This window comes from Syngnathoides biaculeatus, chromosome 5, assembly GCF_019802595.1.
Source record: "Syngnathoides biaculeatus isolate LvHL_M chromosome 5, ASM1980259v1, whole genome shotgun sequence".
Classification (NCBI taxonomy): Eukaryota; Metazoa; Chordata; class Actinopteri; order Syngnathiformes; family Syngnathidae; genus Syngnathoides; species Syngnathoides biaculeatus.
Window position 1 is genome coordinate 20,821,770 of NC_084644.1, and position 12,948 is coordinate 20,834,717.

At 40.4% G+C, this 12,948-nt stretch overlaps 1 protein-coding gene across 3 annotated transcripts in view; it reads right to left on the reverse strand.

The window, feature by feature from the left end:
• Positions 1 to 12,948, reverse strand: part of bckdhb (branched chain keto acid dehydrogenase E1 subunit beta) — an 85,381-nt gene that overhangs the window by 13,840 nt on the left and 58,593 nt on the right. For all 3 annotated transcript variants that reach the window (XM_061821101.1, XM_061821103.1, XM_061821100.1), the window contains one exon: positions 5,845 to 5,931. In XM_061821101.1, coding sequence (XP_061677085.1) covers positions 5,845 to 5,931 — 87 coding nt within the window. The remainder of the gene's footprint in view (positions 1 to 5,844; positions 5,932 to 12,948) is intronic.

The window sequence follows — 12,948 nt, forward strand, 5'->3', positions numbered from 1 at the left end:
AGACCTTAAAAGTTGTGATACCCGGTATGTACTTGTTACCTTATACCATAATCATAATTTATTGAGACTGTCTGTCACAGACTGTGACAGACATTTTTAAAGAGGTCAATAGACATTCAATTTCAAAATTAAATATTCATATAATCAAATCATTTTATTTCATCATGATGTATTTTTATAATCTTGCATAATTTACAGCGCTATCTATTGTCAATCCAATGATGAAAGCTAGCAGTAGATGATCTATATCTTCCTAAAGCATGGGAAAAGTTTTCAACTTCAAGAAAACACAGGACCACGGGGGAAAATGACCGTTCGCATTTGGATATACGCACAGACTAGTCTAATGTTAGACTTTAGATAAAGTCAAAGTAAATCACAATCTCATAGTCATTATACTTAGATAATGAAACATTACCTGTGTTAAGTCCCTGAAATGTTTTCAGTGTAAGTGAATTTCCTTTAACATGGCTCATGATGTTGATGACTTTCTAGGTAAATGTGCTAGCAGTACGTGAAGCAGCTCGGAATATGTGCTTTTGGCATCACTTACGAACATGCTCTGTGCGGTTAACTTACATTTCCTGTTTCCAGGTGAATACTACTTGTTTAGGATGAGGCTTCTTTTGTTACCAACGTTTATGAAATCTTCTTTCAGCTTGTCCCATTAGGGGTCACCACAACGTGCCATCTTTTTCCATCTAAGCCTATCTCGTGCATCCTCCTCTCAAACACCCACTGTCCTCATGTCCTCCCTCACAATATCCATCAACCTTTTCTTTGGTCTTCCTCTCGCTCTTTTGCCTGGCAGCTCCATCCTCAGCACCCTTCTACCAACATACAGTGAAGAAAATAAATATTTGAACATCCTGCTATATAACAAGTTCTCCCACTTTGAAATCATGGAGGGGTCTGAAATTTTCATTATAGTTGCATGTCCACTGTGAGAGAGATAATTCAAAAACAAAAATCCAGAAAGTACAATGTATAATTTATTTAACGATTTATTTGTGTGATACAGCTGCAAATAAGTATTTGAACACCTGAGGAAACCCAATGTTAATATTTGGTACAGTAGCCTTTCTTTGCAAGCAGCTTGGTGAAAAAAGGTCCACTGTTGGAGCAATCATTAGAATATGGAAGAAGCTAAACATGAAGGTCAATCTCAATCAGAGTGGATCCCCATGCAAGAAATCACCTCGTGGGGTCTCAATGATCCTTAGAAAGGTATGGAATCAGCCCAAGACTACACGACAGGATTTGGTCAATGACCTGAAAACAGCTGGGACCACCGTTTCCAAGGTGACTGTTGGTAAAACACTAAGACACATTGGTTTGAAATCATGCATGACACGGAAGGTTCCCCTGCTTAAACCAGTACATGTCAAGGCTGGTCTTAAGTTTGCCAATGACCATTTGGATGATACAGAGGAGTCATGGGAATAAGTTTTGAAGTCTGATGAGACCAAAATGGAATTTTTTGGTCCCAATTCCTCTAACCCTGTTGGGAGGAAGACGAATGATGAGTTCCATCCTAAGAACACCATCCCTATTGTGAAGCATAGGGGTGGTAGTATCATGCTTTGGGGGTGTTTTTCTGCACGTGGGACAGGACGACTGCACTGTATTAAGGAGAGGATGAATGAGGCCATGTATTGTGAAATTTTGGGGAATGACCTCTTTCACTCAGTCAGAGCATTGAAAATGGGTCATGGCTGAGTCTTTCAACATGACAATGACCCGAAGCACACAGCCAGAAAAACCAAGGAGTGGCTCCGTAAGAAGGATATCAAGGTTCTGGCGTGGCCTAGCCAGTCTCCAGACCTAAACCCAAGCGAAACCCGTTTCTTCACTTCCTTACCACACTCCACTCCATTGCTCTGTATTGTTGACCCAAGTATTTCAAGTTGTTCACCTCCGCTATCTCTTCTTTCCTGGAGCTTCACTCCTCCTCCTTTGCCCCTCTCATTCGCACACATATTGTATATTCTGTTTTACTTCGGCTAATCTTCATTCCTCTGCTTTCCACGGTGTACCTCCATCTTTCTAACTTTTCCTCCGCATGTTCCCTGCTTTCACTGCAGATAACAATATCATATGCAAACATCATGGTCCAAGTCTACCCATTACTATCTCAAAGAGGAAGGGGCTCAGAGCGGAACCCTGATGCAGTCCCACCTCAACCTTAAATGCTTCTGACACACATACGGCACATCTCACTGCTGTTCTGCTGCCCTCATACATGTCCTGTACTATTCTAACAAATTTCTCCGCTACACCATACAAGCAAATGCAGTACCACAGATCCTCTCTTGGTACTCTGTCATAGGCTTTCTCTAAGTCTACAAAGACACAATGTAGCTCCTTCTAAGTTTCTCTGTACTTTTCCACGAGCAGGGTTCAAGGCAAATAATGCATCTGTTGTACTCTTTCTAGGCATGAAACCATACTGTTGCTCGCAGATACTTACTTCTGTCCTGAGTCTATCCTCCACTACTCTTTCCCATAACTTCATTGTGTGGCTCATCATCTTTATTCATCTGTAGTACCAACGTTTATGAAATAAACCTGTAAATTAATGTCAAAACAAACGTTCCATCTAATTTTTTACGTGTCTGAGCAAACACAGAAAGCCCGTGAGCGCCCCCTTTGACCACTGTGAGGAACATCAGACGTATGCACTGAAGTCAGATCACTATCAACCATTGAAGTTACATGGCTCATTCAAAGATTCAGATTATATTCCATCAGAATATTTTAAAAACAATTTTGTGTTTTCCCAAACTTACACTGAAAATGTCAACAAACTAAAAAATACATTGCTAACTAAACCAAGTCAACTATGAACAATAAATTTGAAAGGTCACTTGCAACTTTCAAAACTGAATTATTGCTTGCAGAATGGCGGCACGGTGGTTCAGCTGGTAAAGCATTGGCCTCACAGTTCTGAGGACACGGGTTCGATCCTGGTCCCGCGTGTGTGGAGTTTTAATGTTCTCCCTGTGTGGGTTTTCTCCGGGCACTTCGGTTTCCTTCCACATCCCAAAAACATGGACCATTAACTGGACACTCTAAATTGCCCCGTGGTGTGATTGTGAGTGCGGCTCTCGGTCTCTATGTGACCCGTGATTGGCTGGCAACCAGTTCAGGCTGCACCCTGCATCCTGCCCGTTGACAGCTGGGATAGGCTCCAGCACTCCCCGCGACCCTCGTGAGGATAAGCGGCAAAGAAAATGGATGGATGCTTGCAGAATATCTTTAGCAATGCATGTTGAAAGCTGAATGATACTCCCAAACAGTTTCAAGGTTAATGTTATGGTGCCTCCTAAAATACAGAATTAGCTGTTTATGCACTGTATTGTCTGTGCTTTCATCCTCGATCAGGCTGTGCCAAGGTGGAATTTTAACGTTAGACACCATCTCATCCTGCACTGCACCTGCACGATCTCGTCCAGTTTAACCAGTATTTCTTTGATTATTATATTATCCATTCTAAAACACATTGATGGGCTGCGTAAGTACTAACATTTCTAATTATGAGTGTACGTCTTTTAAGTCTTTAACATTATACACTATCTCATCCTGTACTTTCTACTTTGGCTTCAGACCAGACCTTTTTTCCTCAAAAAAGAGAAACTCTCGTCCAGTTTCACCACTTTTTCTTCTATTATTCACATTAATTAAAGCAACAGCACTTCTTTGTTTTTTTTACTTTTACAATTACTATCGAGAGTAAACACAAGCAGCATGTCAAACTGTCTTTGCTCTATGTTGCCCAGACAATTTTTGTTTGTAATTATAAGTGTACCCCTTTGAAAGCCAGAGGGGGACGGAGTCAGGTAAACTAGCAGGAGACCCTGTGCTTCATGTTGAAAAAAAAAAAAAAAAATAAGTCGCCAGGCTGTAGGTCAGTGCTTTGGATCGGTTTTCATGTGCGCTGAGAATGTGCGACTAGTGTGCAATGGACCTTTCCGACGTGACAATCACTCGTACAATAATAGCCAATCAGATAGCCGCATTGTCTGAACCCCTGGCTTGACCCGCCCCTCTTGTCGTTATGTCCCACAAGCAATGCTGGTTTATCGGTCACGTGCCCTTGGAAATGTTAATGTTAAGAACAAAATGGTCCTCAGATGCGCTTGGGGAACATGCAAATCTGATGAAAGATACTGCTCGACTACAACGGGTCTGGTTGATTCATTTTCCAAAGCCTAAAACACAGTAGAGGAAGAGTCTACGATGGATTAAGGCTTGCCAAAGACTGCATGCACAACTAAATGTGGACAATAATCAACAAACACAAGCCTATATGTTCGAAGTGAGGAAGAAGTATCTTTGCCGAGTTTAATTCCATTATTATCAGTGCTTTATACATTGTAGGAGAACAATTTTCATTTTGTTAGTATATCACCGACCTGCTGAATGAAATGTGTAACATTTTATGCTGAAGAGTCGGGTTTGTGAAACATAAATGCGCCACGTCATGCAAGAGAAATGTATCTATTTTTTATCACATCGGACTTTTAAAACAGAGCACTGGGTTACATTACGAGCCAAATCAAATAATTACAGGCACTCACTTATAAAGACTACAATGAAATGAGTCGTGATCTTTCCAAGTAAAAAGTACTCACCCTGCTTTACATGTGCAGTATGATTCCACAATTTCATCCTCTTAGATTTCAATATAAAGTACGTGAGGCATCAAACTTTTTTGCATTGATCGCCAACGTTTCGTTGTAACTCTGACATTATGTCCTGCTCCGTCCAAAATCTTAATTCCCTGTACATATCCTTGCGTGAAATAGTTGAGACCTCTCTGTAGAACTCTCTTGGACGAGTCTGATTCATTTGGCAAAAAACATACCCCAATATTATCTGGAATACGCGATAGAGAATCCAGTTCAAACCTGTTATGTTCAGTCACCATTTTGGAAGATTGTGGGGAATGGCAACTGTAGTTAAGGGGGGGAGGAGCTAAAGATCGCAAGTCGGAAAAGTCCATTGCGCAGTAGCGCAGTTTAGAGGGAACATTGGTCAAGACTACACAAAATTAGCGACATCATTCAATATCTATGTATTTCTACTTATAACAAATTTTACACGCGTAATTTTTCGTGCTCGACTGTGCAGATTTGTGAGTGCGATGGTGCGCGATCCCGCTCGTCAAATGACAATGATTATATATATATACATATATATATATATATTATTATTTTTTTTTTAAAACACTAACACACACAGCCCTGTCTGTGTGGAGTTTGTATGTTCTCCCCGTGCCTGCGTGGGTTTTCTCTGGGTACTCCGGTTTCTTCCCGCATCCCCAAAATCATGCATTAATTGGAGAGTCCAATTTGCCCCTAGGTCGCCCTTGACTTCTTAATCCGCTGAGTCCTATTTGGATTCCATTGTTCAATCTTTAAAACAATATGAAGCCACTTTCTTTCTTCAGTTAACTGTCCTTTAGTCTTTGACAGAATTTTCTTATCTTCCTTTAAATGACCCCGAATACATGTCATGAGTAGCAGGAAGCAAAACATTATTTATGTGAGTAGAATTCTTGACTTGTGCCTAAAGAAAGGGGAGATAATAAAACTAACATTCTTGTAAATGTTAAACTGTGAGGCCTTCGGAGGGGTAGTTGCACAAGGGCTGTACTACTCTGTGATACTCAGTGAATGACTATTTAGCTTTATTGCAAATTACGGTTTTTACTGTACCTTTGCAGTAAAGACATAATCCTATGAAGATAATCCCTCCTACATGTGCTAGTCTCAAACAACAACAACAAATCTAATACTGTGGTATTAAAAAAAAAATAAATCTAAAAATAGAAACACTCACTTGTACTGTAGAGCTGATTTCAGCAGCGAACCCTCCGGTTATTGGGGCCTCATGACTAATGAGTAAGCGTCCAGTTTTCACCACTGACTGTAATACAAAGAAAAAAATACTTTAATCTCTCCACAGCAACAGTCCTAAAACACAATATTTGGACAAAAGGGCTAAAGTAGAATAATTGAACATTACACGAAAAAAAAAGTACACAGCGTGCAGAAAAAATATGAACACTTTACTGTACTTTACAGAAGAAGAACTTTACATTGTTTCTTCAAAAGTGCAGTAACGAGTAAATGTAAATCTCACGCATTTAACCATGTACCTCTTGATATTTAGATATAAATTTTAATGCAATGTACACAAAGGTAGTCACCAATAATAAACTAAAATGCAGGAATCTTCTTTAATGTGGGTCATGCGTCTGAGATGCAAAAAAATGAGCAGGCACGCAAAAAGAAAGTTCAATCTGCATTAGAGGATGCAAGGCTAAGGATTAGTATTCCTGCGTGGTGAAAGGGAGAGAGAGAGAAAGAATCCACCTGTCCACCAGCCAATACAGGAAGTAAAAAAAAATTCCCTATTTGATATATGACACATTAAGACCATCTGGTTTCTAAGCAAATCAGAGATGATGATGGGACGCCACAGAACCCTCAGAGGGAGTTCACCCTGGTTCTGATTTGTCATGTGTCCTCATTGCGTGCTTTTCAAATGCGGGCACTAGCGTACTCAAAGCTAAGTTTTCTGATGGTGAAATGGTAACTCCAGGTAGAGAATATTGAGCAGCATAAATTGAATTAGTTCAAAAACCCAACATCACCATGACTCTCTGGGAATTTTTTTTTTTTATTAAAGGCAGGTGAACATGGCCATCCCCTGAACAAACAAGCTGGTATGCCCAATTTTTATCAAGTAGCAACACTGCCCAGCAATGCAAATACAAACCTAGCAGCATAAATAGGGCATGGAAAATATTCAGACTCTCTTGAATATAAATTATATTGGAGCCATTTTCTAAAACCATTTCAGTTCATTTTCCCCCCTCAATTTACACACACCTTCCCATATTGACAGAAAGGAAGTGTTGAATTTTTTGCTAAATTATTAAAATACAAATTGAAAATACATATAAATATAGACCTTGAAATGGTTTTACACCTTCAATACTGATTGGACATGATTAGGACACATCGCCCAGGGCGCCGAGTCACCCCAGAAGCCAAAAAACGGTTGACCATTCGTACTTGGGGGTTCGAGACTTTGGGCGACTCCACTGGTGGAGAGGCGTGGTGCAGGTACATAGATCCATCTTGAATGAGCACCCCCTTAAGGTGTCTGAGACGACAGTGGCATCCTTACATGGAAGACATTGGGGATGACCAGAACCCTTCCTAGTTCCTAAAGCTGGCTGTCCAGCCAAATTGAGCAATCAGGAGAGATGAACCTTGGTGAGAGAGGTAAATAAGAAGGCCAAGATCACTGTGGCTTAGCTCCACAGATGCAGTCAGTGGATGGGAGAATGTTCTAGAAAGTCAACCATCACTGGATGCCTCCACCAGTTATGACTTTATGGAAGTGGTTTGCTGGAAGCCTCTCAGTGCAAGAAAGCCCCCACTTGAAGTTTGATTTAAAAAAACAAAAACAAAAACTGAAGGACACAAAAATGGTGACACATAGGATTCTCTGGTTTAATGAGACCATGACAACTTTTTGCCCTTAATTCTAAGTAGTATGTGTGTAGAAAAACAGACACTGCTCATCACCTGTTGCAATACAATACAGTCCCAACAGTGTGGCATGGTGGCGGCAGCATCCTCCTGTGGGCGTGTTTTACAACTGCATGGGCAGGACAGCTGGTTGCAATGGAAGGAAAGATAAATACTGCCAGTATTGGGATATCCTGGAGCAAAACCTCCTCCAGAGTACTCAGGACCTCAGACTGGGATGAAGGAGTGGCTTCAGAATAAAACTTTTTCTGTTCTTGAATAACCCAGGCAAAGCCCGGACTTGTACCCTCTCTGGAGGAACCTAAAAATGTTTGTGGGCACCAATGTTCACCATCTAACCTGACAGAACTGACAAGGATCTGCAAGGAAAAACGGCACGAGATCCCCAAATCCTGGTATGAATCTTGTTGCATCATTCCCAAAAAGACTCATGGCTTTATTAACTAAAAATTGTGTTTCTACTAAATATTGAGCAATTGTCTGAATACTTACTGCTGTGTGATATTTCAGTTTTCTATGATTTCAGAAAAAAAATAAATAAATCAACAGTTCTGTATTTTTCCTGTCAATATGCTGCATGTATTTTAATGAGGAAAATAAGTAAATTATTTTAGCAAATGACTGCAATAAACAGTAAAAAAAATTAACGGTGGGAGACCTGCTGTATATTGCAGAGTTCTTCTACTTTTCCTTTCGGCTTGTCCCGTTACGGGTCGCCACAATTATGCTTAAATTATAGAAAGTAGAGCGTACTCATTAAAGAAGATAAAGCCAGTGAACATGTTGACAAGGAGCATTTAAAGAAAGGCTACAGATTTTTGAAAAGTACGACAAACCTTAAATTAAAATAGGCTGCTTCAATCTACTTGTGCTGTTATTAATGTTACTACACTTTGCAGTTTTTCTTAACCAAATGGAAACTTGATTGGCAATATATTCCCTTTTAAACCATGTGTGTAATCTGTAAATCTTTGCCAAATGCTTAACATTTATTCAAGTGCATTTTTGTGAGTAGAGCCTCTTTGATTTTCATTTTCAAAATATTTTATTATTTTTAATATTTTATATTTATTTTTTAATTTCTACTTTACAATGTTGAATTATGTTCTCATATTTTGTTTTATTTTATGGATTTTATTTTGAAACTAGTTATGTAGTGTGTGTGGGGGGGCACGTGATTCACCAACACCAATAAGCTGTAAGGGCGCGTTTCTTTTCTGTTCTGTTGCATTATGGGATGTGTGTTGATACCGGAAACACTGTCACTCTGTTCACTTTCTGTCTATAGCAGGGGTGCTCAATCAGTCGATCGCTATCGATGAGACAGTCTCAGTTGATCGCGGGACTGCGAGTCAAAATAAAAAAGACATCAGCCAATGGTCCCTCGAAACTGCGCGCGTGCGCAATTGTGCAACGTTGATGCAGTCTTGAGTCAAAGTATGACATACAGTTATTCAGTGTGTGGCATTTTACAATGAGATTCAGTGAGTGAGGGATGACTGGTTGTTACATCGAAGGGCACAATTCACATACATACTGTAAAAAATAAAAAGAAGCCACTAGTTTCTTTTAGGCAGCACACGGAACTCTCTCTAACAGCGACCACTGCTCCACCACACTCTTTTCCTAGGTTATCTTACACTCGCCCACCCCCGCCTCTTAAAGCCGTACACTCATAATTAGAAATTTTAGTACTTACGCAGCCCATCAACGTGTTTTAGAATGGATAATATAATAATCGAAGAAAAAGTGGTTAAACCGGACGAGATTCTCTCTTTTCCGAGTGGGAAAGGTCTAGTCTGAAGCCAAAGTAGAAAGTGCAGGATGAGATGGTGTGTAATTTTAAAATTCCACCTTGGCACAGCCTGATCCAGGATGGGAGCACAGACAATACAGCGCACAAAAAGAAAATTCTGTATTTTAAATATAGGAGGCAACATAACATTAACCTTAAAACGGTTTGGGAGCATCATCATCACCACCACACCCTCCTGCCCCCACTGGTAGCTCATTTTCCTGGCTGTGTCCTTCTGGTCATTGTCATGTTGAAAGACCCGGCCACGGCCCATCTTCAATGGTCTGACTGAGGGAAAGAGGTTGTTCCCCAAAATCTCACAATACATGCCCACGGCGATTCTCTCCTTAATACAGTGCAGCTGTCCTGTCCCATGTGCAGAAAAACACCCCCAAAGCATGATGCTACCACAGCCGTGCTTAACAGTAGGGATGGTGTTCTTGGGATGGAACTCATCATTTGTCTTTCTCCAAACACGGTTAGTGGAATTATGACCAAAAAGTTCAATTTTGGTCTCATCTGACCATAAAACCTCCCATGACTCCTCTGTATCATCCAAATGGTCATTGGCAACCTTAAGACAGGCCTTGACATGTGCTGGTTTAAGCAGGGGAACCTTCCGTGCCATGCATGATTTCAAACCATGATGTCTTACTGTATTACCAACAGTCAACTTGGAAACGGTAGTCCAAGCTCTTTTCAGGTCATTGACCAAGTCCTGTGGTGTAGTCCTGGGCTGATTCCACACCTTTCTAAGGGTCATTGAGACCCCACGAGGTGATATCTTGCATGGGGCTCCACTCCGATTGAGATCGACCTTCCTGTTTAGCTTCTTCCATTTTCTAATGATTGCTCCAACAGTGGACCCCCCCCACCAAGCTGCTTGGCAATTTCTCCGTTGCCCTTTCCAGCCATGTTGAGTTGTACAATTTTATCTCTGGTGTCTTTGGACAGCTCTTTGGTCTTGGCCACCTTACAAGTTTGAGGCTTACTGATTGTATGGGGTGGACAGGGGTCTTTATGCAGCTAACGACGTCACAAAGATGCATTTGATTCAGGATAATACATGGAGTGGAGGTGGACTTTTAAAGGCGGACTAACAGGTCTTTGAGGGTCAGAACTCTAGCTGATAGACAGGTGTTCGAACACTTATTTGCAGCTGTATCCATCCATCCATCCATCCATTTTCTTTGCCGCTTATCCTCACAATCCTCATGCAGGCACAGGAAGAACATACAAACTCCACTGGGGCGGGGCTGGGGTTTGAACCCTAGTCCTCAGAACTGTGAGGCCAACGCTCACCAGCTGCACCACCGTGCCTCCCGTACTGATAAATATTTAGTGACAAAATCTCTCTCCTAAAATTCATGAACTATATTCTTTGATTATAACGCAATCCTACACTCAGTAATGCAAATATCATAGGAAAAACAAGCTCAGGACATTGAATTGATAGTAAGTGAACATTTCTGGTTAAGACAACATTTTGCTTCTCATGCAAGCAGGCTTAGACAGTTTATCGAATTAACACATGAAGCCTGCTCAAATAAGAACTGAAACATCAAAGAAGAAAACACAAGAAGACCACTTGTGATTGATTCAATCCCCTGAGAATAAAATCACATGGATGAAAGAAAATATTTACATGCATCGCAGGACACTGTATAAGTGTAGTTGCATAAAACCAATTCTCCCTTAAAATTTTTACACGAAAGCAACCAGTTACTCAATTTAATTATTAAGGCGCTTAGTAAGTAATGCGCCATTAAAGTGGCCTGCAGATCAACTGAACCAGACAGTTTTATGATGACTGGGAGGCTGGACAGAAGAGGATGTTTTTTTTTTTTTCCAAAATCCAAACAACTATCTGCATACCACAATAAAGCCATCACTTTTTCGTGTGTGGTCTGTGTGTGACTTTTGTGCATAACTCTGTATGATGTTCATGCAAATAAAAATGTGAGAATTACAGGGGGGAGGGGAACTACTTAGGCAAAGTAAGGGTGGATGAGTGCATAATTCAGTATGCTACACCAGCTTGTTACCATGGGTGTGTGTTTCTGTATCACAGTGTGTAAAATGGATACGATAGAACTGTATGAACTTTTTTTTTTTTTTTAGGTTGCTGGAGAGAACCAAAGGGACAACTATGGACATTAGAGGCCTCCCCCTTCCAAGGTCAGGGATTTGGGTTTTCTATAACCTGCCATTACCACATAAGGATGCCTCTGCTCCACCCGTTTGTCATAGAATAAAACCAATAATATACTATAATCTTCTCACTGATCCAGACAAACGCTACGTCTGTTCACTGCAACTTAGGAAAACAGTGTCGTCACTTTCAAGCTTTAAGATTGCTTTTATAACAATCAAGTTTGAACTTTTAAGACACCCAGGAGAGTGTAGACATCTACCTCTGACCTTGGGAAACAATCTGATACAACGAACTTTAACAACTAAAATACCAATTCTGGAAAAGAATTATATCAATTCCATCCATTTTCCGAGATATTTTTTCGGACAAGCCAAAAGGAAAAGAAGACAAGTCTTTAATGAGGTCAATGACCTCTGTGTCATCTGCAAACTTCAAGAGATGGCAGATTGTTCAATCCCGGGTTATTTTGGCTCTGATGCAGCCACTGCGAGCCTCTGTCTGTGACTTCTCTCCAACATTGTCCCACCCACAACACAGTAAAGTAAAAGCCATGAAATGCATGGACAACGCTGTCAGTCTCATATACGGGACAGAGAAGGTCCTGCCAAATGGAGCAAATATATGTTTCAAAGGTAAATCACAGCATACTTGTACCATCATTATGACCCCATTAAGGGTTTTATTGGTCTATCTAGCTATATATATCATGCACACACACACACACACACACACACACACACACACACACACACACCACACACACACACACACACACACACACACACAACACACACACACACGCACACGCACACACGCACACACACAGAGACACAGTCCCTTCAGACATGCCCGTTAGTGTAAATGGTGTAAAGGTGCTTACAGTAATTGTACATTTAATCATTTTGTCGCCTTGCACATTCAATTCATTGAATAAAGAAATCTTCCAATGTTTTGTCTTTTTGCGCTAACTGGTGATCGACAAATTGAAGAGGTAAGCTCGCAAGGTCAAACCTACCCAGCTGCTAATTTGCCACGTCAACTACAAGAGTGGTTCGGGGAGAGGTTGAACTACTTGAAACAGAGTTGGTAACAATAGCAATAGAAAACAGTGATAAAAGTAAGAAGGATATGGTGTGTCAGAGTTAGAGAGCAAGTTAGTTAACTTTATAGTAAACACTCCTGACCCTGGGAACTCCCTCCATATTTTGTTTTTGAACTTTAAACTATTATTATTGTCAAGTAAAAAGATCAATGTTAAAAATACAGAACACTGGAATTTGATAACTATTTGTTATAGAAAACTTCCAGTATTTGTGAAAGTGTCCATTTAATATTCTAATACATGTTGCTGAGCGCGGGGCTTGACTGCACTTTTTTTTTTTTTTTTTTTTTTACATTTTTAAAACAAGTAACTATTTCTAAGACAAAAA